General features: G+C 53.3%; 1 protein-coding gene and 1 pseudogene across 8 annotated transcripts; both read left to right on the top strand.

Moving 5' to 3' along the window:
* Positions 1-895, top strand: LOC102145520 (small ribosomal subunit protein uS5 pseudogene; annotated as a pseudogene).
* A 1,166-nt stretch (positions 896-2,061) lies between these two features.
* Positions 2,062-16,802, top strand: TFE3 (transcription factor binding to IGHM enhancer 3). Of its 8 annotated transcripts, none has more exons than XM_065538389.1 (10): positions 2,062-2,307; positions 4,891-5,004; positions 6,113-6,351; positions 7,017-7,262; positions 7,345-7,449; positions 10,223-10,340; positions 10,701-10,757; positions 10,943-11,018; positions 13,994-14,141; positions 14,926-16,802. In XM_065538389.1, exons 3-10 carry the CDS (start codon positions 6,133-6,135, stop codon positions 15,367-15,369), a joined length of 1,413 nt encoding a protein of 470 aa, XP_065394461.1. In that variant the 5' UTR covers positions 2,062-2,307; positions 4,891-5,004; positions 6,113-6,132; the 3' UTR covers positions 15,370-16,802. The 8 variants fall into 8 exon arrangements, with proteins under 8 accessions (XP_065394461.1, XP_073886157.1, XP_005593577.1 ...); XM_074030056.1 differs by having other exon boundaries at positions 6,067-6,351; XM_005593520.3 differs by having other exon boundaries at positions 6,048-6,351.
* Positions 16,803-16,948: the final 146 nt, after the last annotated feature.

Genomic DNA, 16,948 nt, shown 5'->3' with positions numbered 1-16,948 from the left:
CCCTGGGATGGGGAACCGCGGTGGCTTCCGCGGAGGTTTCGGCAGTGGCATCGGGGGCCGGGGTCGCGGCCATGGACGGGGCTGGGGCCGAGGCCGCGGAGCTCGCGGAGGCAAGGCCGAGGGTAAGGAGTGGATGCCCATCACCAAGCTGGGCCGCTTGGTCAAGGACATGAAGATCAAGTCCCTGGAGGAGATCTACCTCTTCTCCCTGCCCATTAAGGAATCTGAGATCATTGATTTTTTCTTGGGGGCCTCTCTCAAAGACGAGGTTTTGAAGATTATGCAGGTGCAGAAGCAGACCCGTGCTGGCCAGCGCACTAGGTTCAAGGCGTTTGTTGCTATTGGGGACTACAATGGCCACGTTGGCCTGGGTGTTAAGTGCTCCAGGGAGGTGGCCACCGCCATCCGTGGGGCCATCATCCTGGCCAAACTCTCCATTGTCCCCATGCGCAGAGGCTACTGGGGGAACAAGATCGGCAAGCCCCACACCGTCCCTTGCAAGGTGACAGGCTGCTGCGGCTCTGTACTGGTGCACCTCATCCCTTCACCCAGAGGCACTGGCATCGTCTCAGCGCCTGTGCCCAAGAAGCTGCTTATGATGGCTGGTATCAATGACTGCTACACCTCAGCCCGGGGCTGCACTGCCTCCCTGGGCAACTTCGCCAAGGCCACCTTTGATGCCATCTCTAAGACCTACAGCTACCTGACCCCTGACCTCTGGAAGGAGACTGTATTTACCAAGTCTCCTTATCAGGAATTCACTGACCACCTTGTCAAGACCCACACCAGAGTCTCCGTGCAGCGGACCCAGGCTCCAGCTGTGGCTACAACATAGGGTTTTTATACAAGAAAAATAAAGTGAATTAAGCCTGGAAAAAAAAAAAAAAGAAAGAAAGAGGAAGGGAAGGCTGTGGGTCTGGGTGTTTTGTGAGCTATGTGCACCTGAGGATATGGGTGAGACCCTCCGCCGTGTGCAAGCCGGATTGCATGCGTCTGGCATACAGAAGCGCTCAGTGAATGTTGAATAAGTGAACAAATGAGTGAATCAACTAATTTTGGGGAACTTCTTGTATGCCAAACAACCTGCTAGCACCTTTCATACCGTAGAACAACCCTGCCAGAAAGGTATTTTGACTCCCATTTAACAGGCCAGGAAAGCTGAGGCTGGGAGAGGGAAGGTCCCCTTCCCTGTTCAAACCTGGATCTTTGTGATTCCAGAAGTCGTCATTCACCGAAGGGACCAGATTCATCCACCCGTCAAGAATTTATTAAGCACATGTTGCGCAGCGCAACGAACATAGTACAACAACCGCTCTCGATGGCATGGAACAGGCAGAGTACTCCCGGAAGACCAGCTGGGCGGTTGGACTGAGGATACCGAAAGGGCGGGGTTTCTGGTCCGCATCTCCAGGGAATGTAGCTGCCTCTGCCTCATAGTTATGGCTTTGGCTGAGAGAGCACAGCTAGATCGAGGTTGGAGCGCGGTCTAGGGCTCAGATATTACGAATATTGGCCGAGAGAGGGCGCAGTTCCGCAACTAAAAGTTGGCCAGGGGCCCCTCCGTGCGCCGACTGGCCATCGATGCGCAGGCGCAGAGGACCCAAGGAGCGGCTTAATAATATTATCTTGCAGAGGGATAATTTGAGAAGAGGGGGCGTGGCTCCGAAACCGACGCAAACATAGAGGCGTGGCTCAACCAAATCACCCCTCGCCTATTTGTCGCTGCCCCTGAGGGCGTGGTCTGGGTGCCTCTTCTCGGAAGGAGGGCGGGCCGAATCGCGTTTTTCCTTCGCGTCGGAGGCGTCGCTTAGGGCGGGCCCTCAAATCGCCGTTCAGCGATTGGCCGCCTGGCTAATGGGTCGTGGCCAGACGGGCAGTCCATCCCCAGTGCGGTCACTTCCTGTGGAGTTTCCCCATCCCTGGGAGGAGGGAGGAGGGAGGAGGGGGAAGAAGACGAGGGGAGGAGGGCGGTCGTCCGGGGTTAGGTTGGGGGGGCGTCGGTCCCTTCTGGGCGGGGGATGACTCACGGCCCATCCCATCTCCCCGACGCCGCCCGCCCGCGCAGTGCTAGCTCCATGGCTTAGCGGAGGAGGAGGCGGTGGCGAGCTGGGGGGAGGGGGACTCTTATTTTGTTAGGGGGACCGGGCCGAGGCCCGACCGGCCTGGCAGGGCTCGCCCGGGGCCGGGCGTCATGTCTCATGCGGCCGAGCCACCTCGGGATGGCGTAGAGGCCAGCGCGGAGGGCCCTCGAGCCGTGTTCGTGCTGTTGGAGGAGCGCAGGCCGGCCGACTCGGCTCAGCTGCTCAGGTGCGGTGCCGCCTGGGGCCGGGAGTGCCGACTGGGGCTCCCAGGGGCCTGATCTGGGGGGCAGCGGGGGCCCCGGACTGGGATTGGAGGCCCTCGGCCTAGCCTTGGAGGACGTCGGGGCGCCCGTCTTGGGGGGGCACCTAAGGAATCCGGCAGTGGCCTGCTTGGATCGTGGCTTTATTAAAGGAGTCGTGGGAGTGCATTAAACGGGGTCTGGGTCAGGTTTGGGGAGCCCTTGACTGTGTCTAGAGGGGCCTATTCTGGAGTATCCAGAAACTGGTCTGAGATAGCTGAACTTGGCAGACTGGGACTCTGATTAGAGGCTGAATTCGGGGGTTTTCAGTTGGACATGAGGGGAATGAATTTGAGGGGACACTGTCAGGTGAGGCACTGGTTTTAAGGGAATCCTGGAATCTTTTTCCCTCAGTGTGGGAGAAGGGGTCCTGAGGGACACAAGTGCTGTCCTGGGAGCTTGGTGCCTCTCAGTGACTGGTTGCTGTGTTTGGGGATAACATGAATCTGGAGGGATTTGGAGGTATCTCAGATATGCTGCCTGGGACCAGCCTTGTGAGTGCGTGTGAATGAACAAGAGAAGCAACAACATTCAGCAAGACTTGGCCTGAATAATCCTTTCCCCCCTGCCCGCCCACCCAGCTGGGGCAGATCCCAAGGATAGTGGAAAAGCCCTCTTCCCACACCTGTTAAGGGCCTGAATGGGAGACAGACAGCCAGACAGAGGGCGATGATGTTTGTTACCTCTTAGCTCAGAGAAGGCCTCAGACCTTGTTTGGGAACCCAGAGGAGGCTCTTGTTCATGCTGCTACTCGTTCTAGCCTCTCAGCCCTTCCCACTACCTAGCCCCACACCCCTTTTCTTTTTATCTTCTTTTCGATCTCTGAGCTTCTGGGGGTAATCTGTCCATAGAGCTGGAACGAGTACAGATTGCACCATCCCTGCCTGGGTGGATCCCCTCTGGCCTCTTCTCATCCTTACTTTTATCAATGGGCTTTGGAGCCCCAGCCCTCCCTGATCACCCCAGTGCCCATCTCTTCCAACTTCTGTGCAATGGGTGTGTGAGCCTTGGTGGTGACGGGGCTCTTTGCCTCCTTTGTGCCTGGGATTGTGCTGAGCTCAGTGGCTCCCCCGAGCTTCCTCTTCCCCACTTCCTGGGTGGTTTTAGGGCTCCATCTGAGGGTGAGGAGAGGAAGGAAGACAGATCCTTGGGGAGGGGAGAGGATTCTTGTCCAGTGAAGTCACCAGCAATCTCTCAGCATTCTAAATGTTTGGCTAAATTGAAGGATGCATATTCATCCACGTGTGTGTTAACTGTCCCTTGCTCTCTGGGGCTGAGCAGAGCCTTTCTGTATATTGATTCACCATCTTCTAATTCCTCTGTAACAACCTAGATCATCGCAGTAGTGGACATAGTTAAAGGGAGGGGTGTATATGGCTTCTTATTTTGTATGCCAGTGGGTATTGGTGTTGGAGGTGTGTGTGTGTTTTGATCTATCAAAAAAAACAGAAGGCTGGGCAAGCTCCTCCGGCTAAGAAAAGAATGCTTGTATAAAGTGGATCAACCACCCAAATTCTCCCTCTTGTAAATCCAGTCTGTTGGAGTGAGGGGAGCCTTTGATATTTCTATTTTATATTTGGGCATGTGTTGGCATCTCATGAACTCTAACTGGGGCTGGGAGAAACTCATTTGTGAAATGGGTTTTCACAAATTTCACTTGACTTTATGTCAAGTGAATTATTCCCAGTTCTCTTTGTGATGCATTCAGTCTGTGTTACAAGGGACTGTTATGCTGAGGGGTGCCCCTACTTGCTCTGTGTGTGTGTGTGTGTGTGTGTACATACACATATACCTGGGCTCAAATTCAGCTGTAAAGAAAATATTAGGGGGTTGGCCGGGCGCAGTGGCTCACGCCTGTAATCCCAGCACTTTGGGAGGCCGAGGCAGGCGGATCATGAGGTCAGGAGATTGAGACCATCCTGGCCAACATGGTGGAACCCTGTCTCTACTAAAAATACAAAAATTAGCTGGAGGTGGTGATGTGTGCCTGTAATCCCAGCTACTCGGGAGGCTGAGGCACGAGAATCACTTGAACCCAGGGGGCAGAGGTTGCAGTGAGCCGAGATCACACCACTGTATTCCAGCCTGGCGACAGAGCAAGACTTTGTCTAAAAAAAAAAAAAAAAAAAAAAAAAAATAGTAGGTGGGTATGGGGGCTGGGAGAACTCTGATAGGAAGTCAGGAATCCTTCTATAAAGTGAATTGTTATTCCTAAATTCTGTTTTCCTCAAACCTAGGTTGTTACAGTGTGGGGGCTGGGATGCAGGCGTTCTTATTATTCTGACTCTTAAGGGACTATGAGTAACACAGTGGGGAGGGGAAAGGAGGATGGGGGGAAGGAGGTGGGAATTCATGGTTGTGTGGTACCCAGCAAGGTGGCCAAGTATGAGGGGCTTGTGCCTTCCTCTTGATTCTCCCCTTCTCTGTCTCTCTCTTTCTCTGTCTCAGGGGAGGGCTGGGGAATAAGGTCCTTCATTCAATCACTGACCACCACTCCACCTCCCCCTCAGCCTGAACTCTTTGCTTCCGGAATCCGGGATTGTTGCTGACATAGAATTAGAAAACGTCCTTGATCCTGACAGCTTCTACGAGCTCAAAAGCCAACCCTTACCCCTTCGCTCAAGGTATGTATGACTTGTCTGTCTGACTCCCTTCCCAATTCCTCAGCGCTCCTCTCCCCTCTTGATGGGCAGAGGCCCTCAGTACCAGCCCAACCCATTCTTTCACCAGTCTGCGTTTTCTAGGTGGTAAAATTAGGGGCCAGAAAGAGCATGTCACACAGGAAAGTGGGTGGCCAAGCTAGGATTCCAGTATCTCTGTCAAGACCCCTCCTGCCTCCCCCTGCCCACCTGCACACCCATTCATATGCAAGTGTTCCAGCTTCTGGTGTTGCAGCCGGCCTGGAGTGCTCAGAGATAAGGCGTGGCCTGCTTAAACTCTAGTCCCCGGGTGGGCGGGGCCATACCTCTAGCCCCAACTCAGCCCCTTCCCACACTACCAACTCACCCACCCTCAGCCCTTGAGGAGCCCCTGCTGGTCTCTTCTTTCCCCAAGCTTGGAAGTCTAAATGTGCTGAGTCATCGGCCTGGGCTCTGAGAGAGGGGAGGGGAGGTGGAAGAGGGGCAGGAAGAGAGTATTGTGAAATCTCTGAGGTTTTCAAGACTGACTAGCTCCTGGGACCAGAGGCCCAGACAGGAGAGGAAGAGGAACCTGGGGCTCCTCCTATCACCTGACGCCCACCCCCAGGAGCTCAGAGAGCTTCTCTAGCCTCACATTGGGCTTAGGAGCCCTCTGTATCCACATTCTGCTGCCACAGCCTCAATTCTGCTGCTTCTGCTCTCCTGTAAATAGGACAAACACCCCCTTGCAGAGCTGAACAATAGCATCTCCACTTAATATGTGAACAGGCTCAAATCTAGGCTTCACCATAAGGACCAAAGGCTAAAACTCCCCCACCAGACTGACCTCCAGTGTGTCCCCCATCAGACTGTGACCCCTGAGAGCCACCACCAAGCCTGGTAGCTGTGTCTCTGCTTCTACATTGTGGCCTCGGAAGGCAGAGAACAGGCCTAGTTCCTGTGTCTGCTCCATCACACTACGACCCTTTAGGCTTGAGACGAGACTTTTAGCTTACCTAAAATATGGCCCCATATTTCCCATTCCACAGCCTCCCAATATCACTGCAGGCCACACCAGCCACCCCAGCTACACTCTCTGCATCGTCTTCTGCAGGGGGCTCCAGGACCCCTGCCATGTCGTCATCTTCTTCATCGAGGGTCTTGCTGCGGCAGCAGCTAATGCGGGCCCAGGCGCAGGAGCAGGAGAGGCGTGAGCGTCGGGAACAGGCCGCCGCGGCTCCCTTCCCCAGTCCTGCACCTGCCTCTCCTGCCATCTCTGTGGTTGGCGTCTCTGCTGGGGGCCACACATTGGGCCGTCCACCCCCTGCTCAGGTGCCCAGGGAGGTGCTCAAGGTAAGGTGAGATCCAGAGGCCCTGGGAGGGGGCTCCTGGTGACTGAGGAGTAGTCCTAGGAGCTAGGGATGGCCTCAATGTGCTGGTGATTTGGGGGCTAGGTCTTAGGGGCTCTAAGGAAGGTCCCTGGTACTGTTTAAATGATCTGTGTTCATGTCTCATGTGTTTCGGGTTTCTGAGGTGATCTTGTGAAATTGCGAGGAGTTCTTGGGGGCCATGAGGATGTCTTGGTGAACCATGGAGGCTCATGAGTGCCCCAAGTGGGCCCTGGCTTTGTAGGAAGAGCTTCATGTGTGTGGGATACGTTAGTTCTTTGGCCATCAGGGGGTCTTGGGGAAGCATTGTATGGTTCCCAGGTCTATTAGGTGGTGTCAGAGACTAGGGTGGGGAATCTTGGGGACTGTGACAGGGTTTTCCAGAAACTATGAGGGATCCTGTCAGTCACAGGTGGATCTTGGCAGCTGTGAAGGATTTCTGAGAAAGAGAGTTTGGGTCCTGGGGGAGACTTGCCAATGTTTTTGGGGTATTCTCAGATTCTGGGTCCAGCTTGTCTGCCTGAGTCTAGGCACCGATGAGTTAGGAGGGTCAGGCTGGAGCTCAGAGTCACCCCTTTGAGTCCTGTTCTGCCTTGTCCCCTCCCTTTCCTTGTCTACCTTATTCCACAGGTGCAGACCCACCTGGAGAACCCAACGCGCTACCACCTGCAGCAGGCGCGCCGGCAGCAGGTGAAACAGTACCTGTCCACCACACTCGGGCCCAAGCTGGCTTCCCAGGCCCTCACCCCACCGCCGGGGCCCACAAGTGCCCAGCCGCTGCCTGCCCCCGAGGCTGCCCACACTACCGGCCCTACAGGCAGTGCGCCCAACAGCCCCATGGCGCTGCTTACCATCGGGTCCAGCTCAGAGAAAGAGGTAAGAGGCTACAGCCAAACCTCCTCCCACATTCCCCTCCCAAATTCTTCTAACCCTGTATGATACTTACTTCTTCCCCTAGATTGATGATGTCATTGATGAGATCATCAGCCTGGAGTCCAGTTACAATGATGAAATGCTCAGCTATCTGCCCGGAGGCACCACAGGACTGCAGCTCCCCAGCACGGTGAGGCCCTGAGATGGGAGGTTGGTCTGAAAATTAGGGCATTTCTGTATCACCAAGACCATACTCAGCTGGCTGTGTGTATATGAGACCCTTGCCTGGATTGTGCTAAGATAGAGAGGGAGGCCTTATGGCGAGAATAGGGTATGTCAATGCCCTTGGACCTTGTTGGACTGTGTTGAGAGGTGGGCCATGTAGACTGTGAAAGATACAGGTGGGGAGTTCACTGAGACAGCAGGGTATATCAAAGTGCTTAGGCTTTGCTGTGAGAAGTACCAAGAGATGATAATCTTTTCTTTTTTTTTTTTGTGACAGAGTCTCGCTCTGTCACTCAGGCTGGAGTGCAGTGGTGCAATCTTGGCTCACTGCAATCTCTGCCTCCCAGGTCTAAGCAATTCTCCTGCCTCAGCCTCCCGAGTAGCTGGGATTATAGGCACGTGCCACCACACATGGCTGATTTTTATATCTTTAGTAGAGACAGGGTTTCACCGTGTTAGCCAGGATGGTCTCAATCTCCTGACTTTGTGATCTGCCTGCCTTGGCCTCCCAAAGTGCTGGGATTACAGGCCTGAGCCACTGTGCCCAGCCTAACTTGCTTTATTTATTTATTTATTTTTAATTTAATTTTTTTTTTTTTTTTTGAGATGGAGTTTCACTCTTCTTGTCCAGGCTGGAATGCAATGGTGTGATCTCTGCTCATTGCACCCTCTGCCTCCTGGGTTCAAGCGATTCTCCTGCCTCAGCCTCCCAAGTAGCTGAGATTACAGGTGCCTGCCAGCATGCCTGGCTAATTTTTGTATTTTAGTAGAGACAGGGTTTCACTATGTTGGTCAGGCTGGTCTCGAACTCCTGACCTCAGGTGATCCACCCACCTCGGCCTCCCAGAGTTCTCGGATTACAGGCTTGAGCCACCGCGCCCAGCCTATTTATTTATTTTTGAGATAGGGTCTTGCTCTGTCACCCAGGCTGGAGTGCAGTGGTGTAATCTTGGCTCACTGCAGCCTCCACCTTCCGGGCTCAAGTGATCCTCCCACCTCAGTCTCCCAAGTACCTGGGACCACAGGCTTGTGTCACCATGCCTGGCTAATTTTTTGTATTTTTAGTAGAGACAGGGTCTCACTATGTTGCCCAGGCTGGTCTCGAACTCCTGAGCTCAAGCCATCCACCCACCTTGGCCTCCTAAAGTGCTGGGATTACAGACATAGCCACCATGCCGGGTCTCATAACTCGCTTTAGAGCATGCCAAGTGGCTGTAGTTTTGCTTTTTTCCAACTTATCAATAGGATGGAAGCATGTATAAAAATGGGACTAATTTATCAGAACTTTTTATTGATTTGGACACAGCTAGAGATTGGGACCTTATATGTGGCAGACTGGAAGTGGGTTCAAGAGATTAAAACTCATGAAGAGGTGGGATTTGGATATACTTTATTTTATTTTTATTTATTTACTTATTTATTTATTTTGAGATGGAATCTCACTCTGTTGCCCAGGCTGGAGTGCAGTGGCGTGATCTCGGCTGAATGTAACCTCCACCTCCTGTTTCAGCCTCCCAAGTAGCTGGGACTACAGGTGCAGGCCACCATGCCTGGCTAATTTTTGTTGTTGTTGTTGTTTTGAGACAGAGTTTCGCTCTTTTTGCCCAGGCTGGAGTGCAATGGCGTGATCTCGGCTCACCGCAACCTCTGCCTCCTGGGTTCAAGCAATTCTCCTGCCTCAGCCTCCCAAGTAGCTGGGATTACAGGCATGTGCCACCACTCCGGCTAATTTTGTATTTTTAGTAGAGACGGGGTTTCTCCATGTTGGTCAGGCTGGTCTTGAACTCCCGACCTCAGGTGATCCACCTGCCTCAGCCTCCCAAAGTGCTGGGGTTACAGGCATGAGCCACCATGCCCGGCAGTTTTGTATTTTTAGTAGAGATGGAGTTTCACCATGTTGGCCAGGCTGGTCATGAACTCCTGACCTCAAGTGATCCGCCCGCCTCATCCTCCCAAAGTGCTGGGATTACAGGCGTGAGCCACCACACTTGGCCCTGGGTATACTTCAGATTAGCGTGCTGCTGCAGAGTATATCCAGGAAAGTGTGAAGGAGAGAAAAAAAAAAACAAAAAAAAACTAGGCTGACATAAAGCAGTGCTAATTGAATAGTTGGGTAAGAATCTCCTGAGAGAACAGAATGTGCAAGAAGATACTGGAGTCAGGACCTTGGTCCACAGCAGCAGGAGACCCTGATGTGGAAGATGGTACAACTTGATCAGAGTGAAAGACTGGAGATTAGGTTGGAATTCTCCAGAAGGCCAGATTTTGGATAGAATGTTGTCATGACAATTTACCAAGGTCAGAGAAGATTGGGTTGGAGTGTTCCAAGAATGCTGGATTGGAATGTTGTGCTGGGAGGAGCTAACGGACTGGAATGTCGCATCAGAGCCGACAAAGACCTGAGAAGGGTGGTTTTCCAGCATTTCTTCTCAGAGCCAGCCCCGGGGTTTGGGAAAGGGGCTTTAGAGGTCACTGAGGGATATGAGGGACTGGAGGAAGTGATAAGCAGGCCAGGCAGGCTCCAGTCTCCCAGTGAAGCCAGGTAGCTCGGGTTTGCTCTGTCCTCCCTATTTGGTCGCCATGTGAATTTGCCTTGAAGGAGAAGCAAGGGTTCTGGTGCTGAGTCAGCCAGTCTTTGCATTAGAGGGATATGTGGAAGCTCAGGAACCTGGTTCTGAGGAGGAGCCAAGCCTGGGGTTTGTTCCCAACTGGTGGTTCTCTGCCCTCTCTGCCCCCAGCTGCCTGTGTCAGGGAATCTGCTTGATGTGTACAGTAGTCAAGGCGTAGCCACGCCAGCAATCACTGTCAGCAACTCCTGCCCAGCTGAGCTGCCCAACATCAAACGGGAGATCTCTGGTAGGTGACAGGGTCTTGGTCCCATGGCCCTACACTTTACCCCAGGTGAGCCCTGTGCCTGCCAGGTCTAGAGATGGGCCTGATTCTGGGGAAAATGGTTTGGACATACAGAAATGGGGGCTGTTTGTCCCCTTTCCCCGTGTGGCTTGTGGTCTTGCTTTCACCCCGCCTCCTCTCACTTCCTCTCATCTTGGATTTAACAACCAGCCTATCACCAAGGCTTAAAATAGAAAAAAAAAAAAAGGCACTTTTTAAAAACGGCATTTCCCCTGCTTTCGGCTACCAAACCCTACCTTAGCATCTGCATGCATTTCTTGCCTTCCTGTGCCCAGAGGCCCTGATCACTCCACTCTTTTCCAGAGACCGAGGCAAAGGCCCTTTTGAAGGAACGGCAGAAGAAAGACAATCACAACCTAAGTAAGCCAGAAAGCGTGTGCACTGCCCAGGTGCTGTGCAGGCCTGCCTCACCCCGAGTCCTGGCCCCCCATGGGGAACTCCTTCCCTGCAACAGCCTCCCAACTCCCTACTTTCTGTCTCTTCCATTCTTGGCTAATTGACAACTCTTTCTCCCACTCTTTCTTCCTCTCCTCCCCTCTCCAAAGTTGAGCGTCGCAGGCGATTCAACATTAACGACAGGATCAAGGAACTGGGCACTCTCATCCCTAAGTCCAGTGACCCGTGAGTCTGGGCTGGGACCCTGCCAGTGGGAGGTGGGGCAGGCGTCCCATGCTACTAAAATTGTGTCTTGGTGGGATCACCAGGCAGTCTTGGCCCAGGCATTTCTCTTCTGGTTCTTTCTCAGCCTGAGCAGGGTTGCAGAGCCTCACTGTGTCAGTACCTAAAATTTTAGGGACATAATGTTATGGTCTGTGTGCCCCATCTGGTCTCCGTAGGATATATGCACCTACTTTTCTGTTCACTTAGTACTTCCTTTTTTTTCTTTCTTTTTGAGATGGAGTCTCACTCTGTCACCCAGGCTGGAGTGCAGTGGTGCAATGGTACTTCCTTTATTTATTCAAGATTTGTTTATTGGCCGGGTGTGGTGGCTCATGCCTGTAATCCCAGCACTTTGAGAGGCCGAGGCGGGTGGATCACCTAAGGTCAGGAGTTTCAGACTAGCCTGGCCAACATGGTGAAACCCCCTCTCTACTAAAAATACAAAAGTTAGCCACGTGTGGTGGCTCACACCTGTAATCCCGGCACTTTGGGAGGCCGAGGCAGGCGGATCACGAGGTCAGGAGTTGAAGGCCAACATGGTGAAACCCTGTCTCCACTAAAAATACAAAAAATTTAGCTGCACGTGGTGGCACGCACCTGTAATCCCAGCTACTTGGGATGCTGAGGCAGGAGAATCACTTGAACCCGGGAGGTGGAGGTTGCAGTGAACCAATATGGCGCCACTGCACTCCAGCCTGGGTGACAGAGCAAGACTTCGTCTCAAAAAAAAAAAAAAAGATGGCCGGGAGCGGTGGCTCAAGCCTGTAATCCCAGCACTTTGGGAGGCCGAGACGGGCGGATCACGAGGTCAGGAGATCGAGACCATCCTGGCTAACACGGTGAAACCCCGTCTCTACTAAAAAATAGAAAAAACTAGCCGGGCGAGGTGGCGGGCGCCTGTAGTTCCAGCTACTCGGGAGGCTGAGGCAGGAGAATGGCGTAAACCCGGGAGGCGGAGCTTGCAGTGAGCCGAGATCGCGCCACTGCACTCCAGCCTGGGTGACAGAGCCAGACTCCGTCTCAAAAAAAAAAAAAAAAAAAATACAAAAAATTAGGCCGGGCGCGGTGGCTCAAGCCTGTAATCCCAGCACTTTGGGAGGCCGAGACGGGCGGATCACGATGTCAGGAGATCGAGACCATCCTGGCTAACACGGTGAAACCCCGTCTCTACTAAGAAATACAAAAAACTAGCCGGGCGAGGTGGCAGGCGCCTGTAGTCCCAGCTACTCGGGAGGCTGAGGCCGGAGAATGGCGTGAACCCGGGAGGCGGAGCTTGCAGTGAGCTGAGATCCGGCCACTGCACTCCAGCCTGGGCTACAGAGCGAGACTCCGTCTCAAAAAAAAAAAAAAAAAAAAAATAGCCGGGCGTGGTGGCGGGTGCCTGTAGTCCCAGCTACTCGGGAGGCTGAGGCAGGAGAATGGCGTGAACCGGGGGGGCGGAGCTTGCAGTGAGCCGAGATCGCGCCACTGCACTCCAGCCTAGGGCACAGAGCAAGACTCCGTCTCAAAAAAAAAAAAAAAAAAAAGATGGCCGGTGCGGTGGGAGGGCAGGTGGATCACGAGATCAGGAGATCGAGACCATCCTGGCCAATATGCTGAAACCCCATCTCTATTAAAAATACAAAAATTAGCCGGGTATGGTGGTGGGCACCTGTAATCCCAGCACTTGAGGAGGCGAGAGGGGTGGATCACTTGAGGTCAAGAGTTGGAGACCAGCCTGGCCAACATGGTGAAACCCCATCTCTATAAAAAATACAAAAAAAATTAGCGGGGCATGGTGGCACAGGCCTGTAATCCCAGCTACTCAGAAGATTGAGGCAGGAGAATCGCTTGAACCCGGGAGGTGGAAGTTACAGTGAGCTGAGATTGTGCCACTGCACTCCAGCCTGAGTGACAGAGCGAGACTCCATCCCCCACCCCCTTCCCCCAAAAAAAAGGAGAAGAGAAAGATTTATTTATTGAGCCTCTGGTTTGTGCCAGGTACCATATTAGGCCCTAAAGATACCAGAGGGAGGCTGGGCATGGTGGCTCACGCATATAATCCCAGCACTTTGGGAGGCCGAGGTGGGCAGATCACGAGGTCAGAAGGTCGAGACCATCCTGGCTAACACAGTGAAACCCCAGCTCTACTAAAAATACAAGAAATTAGCCAGGTGTGGTGGTGGGCGCCTGTAGTCCCAGCTACTCGGGAGACTGGGACAGGAGAATGGCGTGAACCCGGGAGGCTGAGCTGACAGTGAGCTGAGATCGCACCACTGCACTCCAGCCTGGGTGACAGAGCAAGACTCTGTCTCAAAAAAAAAAAAAAAAAAATACCAGAGGGAACAAAACAGACCTCATGAAACTGATGTTTTAGTAGGGGCAGACAAATAGTAAATAAGTAAACATCCATGAGATCCATTATGATGAGTGTTATGAGAAGAATAAAGACTGGAAGGAAAATGGGAGAATGTTGGAGAGGGTTACAGTTTGGGGTAAGGAAGGTGAGGATAGGGCAGGCCCCAACTGACAAGGAAACGTTTGAATAAAGATCCTAAGGAGGCAAGGGAGGGAGCCGCATAGGTGTCTGGGGGTAAGAGTATTCAAGGCAGAGGGCACAGCTGGGATTGATGCCCTGAGATGGGAATGGTTTTCCGTATTCTAGGAGCACTGAGATACCAATGTGGCTGTAGTGAGATCAATCAGAGAGACATAGGGAAGAGAGGAATCCTAAGGGGTCAGGTCAGAGACGGCTTCCAGGGTTTGGAGTGTGATGGGGCACCGTTGGAAGATTCCAGGCGGGAAGTTTTCCTCTGGGTACTCCATATCTTTAAAGGACCCCAGCCTCAAGTTCTAGGCATGTGGTGGGAGGTTCCCACCTGGTGCAATCCCCGCCTCAGCTCCTGAGAAACCCCTCATGTGGCATTTCCCACTTGCCTCCCACTTGGGCCCCACAGGGAGATGCGCTGGAACAAGGGCACCATCCTGAAGGCCTCTGTGGATTATATCCGCAAGCTGCAGAAGGAGCAACAGCGCTCCAAAGACCTGGAGAGCCGGCAGCGATCCCTGGAGCAGGCCAACCGCAGCCTGCAGCTCCGAATTCAGGTTTGAAAAGAGGAGATGGTGGTGGGGGAAGTAGGGGAGAGCTTCCTGCAGGTGGAGACAGAGAGAAAGCGGGCCAGGGTTTCCCTTCCTGGCATACTTGGGGTATCCCCGGGCTTCCCAACTCACATGATGGTGATAGTGATAATGATAAGTAATAATCATAATGTTAACAGGGATAATATTGCTAACGTACATAACTTTTAGCTTGTGCTCTGTACTGTGACAAGAGCTTTATATTCACTAACTTATTCAATCCTCACAATTCTATGAGATAGGGGCTTTTTTTGTTTTGTTTTGTTTGACACGGAGTTTTGCTCTTGTTGCCTAGGCTGGAGTGCAATGGCACAATCTCGGCTCACTGCAACCTCCGCCTCCCGGGTTCAAGCAGTTCTCCTGTCTCAGTCTCCTGAGTAGCTACGATTATAGGCATGCACCACCACGCCCAGCTAATTTTTGTATTTTTAGTAGATATGGGGTTTCTCCATGTTGGTCAGGCTGGTCTCAAACTCCCGACCTCAGGTGATCCACCTACCTCAGCCTCCCAAAGTGATTACAGGCGTCAGCCACCACGCCTGGCCTAGGGGCCATTATTATATACCCACTTTACAGTTTGCGACTCTGAAGCTTCAGAGATGTTAAGCACCTTGCCTAAAGTTTTCCAAGTAGTGAGTAGCAGAAGCTGAATTCCAACCCAGGGAACCTACCCTTTTCAACCTTTACACTCCTCTGCCTCTAAGGGACTCTGAACCCTACTTATCCTGCACCCAACCCTTATTTTTTACAGGAGCTAGAACTGCAGGCCCAGATCCATGGCCTGCCGGTACCTCCCACCCCAGGGCTGCTCTCCCTGGCCACGACTTCGGCTTCTGACAGCCTCAAGCCAGAGCAGCTGGACATTGAGGAGGAGGGCAGGCCAGGCGCAGCAACGTTCCATGTAGGGGGGGGACCTGCCCAGAATGCTCCCCATCAGCAGCCCCCTGCACCGCCCTCAGATGCCCTTCTGGACCTGCACTTTCCCAGTGACCACCTGGGGGACCTGGGAGACCCCTTCCACCTAGGGCTGGAGGACATTCTGATGGAGGAGGAGGAGGGGGTGGTGGGAGGACTGTCGGGGGGTGCCCTGTCCCCACTGCGGGCTGCCTCCGATCCCCTGCTCTCTTCAGTGTCCCCTGCTGTCTCCAAGGCCAGCAGCCGCCGCAGCAGCTTCAGCATGGAGGAGGAGTCCTGATCAGTCCTCACCCCTCCCCTGGGACTTCCCCACCCAGGAAAGGAGGACCAGTCAGGATGAGGCCCCGCCTTTTCCCCCACCCTCCCATGAGACTGCCCTGCCCAGGTATTCTGGGGGGAAGAGGAGAAGTGATCAGGCCCCACCCCTGTAATCAGGCAAGGAGGAGGAGTCAGATGAGGCCCTGCACCTTCCCCAAAGGAACCGCCCAGTGCAGGTATTTCAGAAGGAGAAGGCCGGAGAAGGACCTGAGATCAAGGCCTGCCCCCTGGGGATCACAGCCTCACCCCTGCCCCCGTGGGACTCATCCTTGTCCAGGTGAGGGAAGGAGACAGGATGAGGTCTTGCGCCTGTACCCTAGGGACTGTCCTAGCCAGGTCTCCTGGGAAAGGGAGATGTGAGGATGTTGCTCCATCCTTTGTCTTGGAACCACCAGTCTAGTCCATCCTGGCACAGAAGAGGAGTCAAGTAATGGAGGTCCCAGTCCTGGGGGTTTAAGCTCTGCCCCTTCCCCCTGAACCCTGCCCTGCTCTGCCCAGGCAAGGAACAGAAATGAGGATGAGACCCGGCCCCTTCCCCTGGGAACTCTCCTGGCCTTCTAGGAATGGAGGAGCCAGGCCCCACCCCTTCCCTATAGGAACAGCCCAGCACAGGCATTTCAGGTGTGGAAGAATCAGTAGGACCAGGCCACCACTCATGCTTGTGGAGATCACAGCCCCACCCTTGTCCCTCAGCAACATCCCATCTAAGCATTCCACACTGCAGGGAGGAGTGGTACTTAAGCTCCCCTGCCTTAACCTGGGACCAACCTGACCTAACCTAGGAGGGCTCTGAGCCAACCTTGCTCTTGGGGAAGGGGACAGATGATGAAATTTCATGGATGAATTTTCCAGACCTATATCTGGAGTGAGAGGCCCCCACCCTTGGGCAGAGTCCTGCCTTCTTCTTTGAGGGGCAGTTTGGGAAGGTGATGGGTATTAGTGGGGGACTGGGTTCAGGTTACCAGGACCAGTACCTCAGTATTCTTTTTCAACATGTAGAGCAACAGGATGAAGGAAGGGGCTATCCTGGGAGCTCCCCAGCCCAGGAAAAACTGGAAGCCTTCCCCCCAGCAAGGCAGAGGCTTGGAGGAGGGTTGTAAAAGCATATTGTACCCCTCATTTGTTTATCTGAATTTTTTATTGCTCCACATACTGAGAATCTAGGCCACCCCAACCTCTGTCCCCCACCCAGTTCTTCATTTGGAGGAATCACCCCATTTCAGAGTTATCAAGAGACACTCCCCCCTCCATTCCCACCCTTCATACCTACACCCAAGGTTGTCAGCTTTGGATTGCTGGGGCCAGGCCCCAGGGAAGGTATACTGAGGGGTCTATAGGTTTGTGATTAAAATAATAAAAGCTAGGCGTGTTTGATGCGCTTTTAACTTTGGCAAAGAGTGTCCTGTCCTTGTTTTTCACTGTGCAGTGAACATGGCCCATGCAGGCCAAGAGGGATAAAAGTCCTTGGGAGAAACAGATTCCAGAAGAATGGATAAAATAATTTAGAAAGGAAGAGGGCATGGAGGAAGACTATGCAAACA

Source organism: Macaca fascicularis, chromosome X (genome assembly GCF_037993035.2).
Source record: "Macaca fascicularis isolate 582-1 chromosome X, T2T-MFA8v1.1".
Classification (NCBI taxonomy): domain Eukaryota; kingdom Metazoa; phylum Chordata; class Mammalia; order Primates; family Cercopithecidae; genus Macaca; species Macaca fascicularis.
The sequence above is the reverse complement of the archived record's forward strand: the minus strand, read 5'-3'. Positions and strand labels throughout refer to the sequence as shown.

Coding starts and splice junctions, on each gene's coding strand:
- TFE3 (XM_005593520.3), top strand. CDS start 2,192: ATGTCTCATGCGGCCGAGCCACCTCGGGATGGCGTAGAGGCCAGCGCG. Junction 2,308..4,890: donor GACTCGGCTCAGCTGCTCAG/GTGCGGTGCCGC, acceptor CCTCCCCCTCAG/CCTGAACTCTTTGCTTCCGG. Junction 5,005..6,047: donor CCCTTACCCCTTCGCTCAAG/GTATGTATGACT, acceptor CCCATTCCACAG/CCTCCCAATATCACTGCAGG.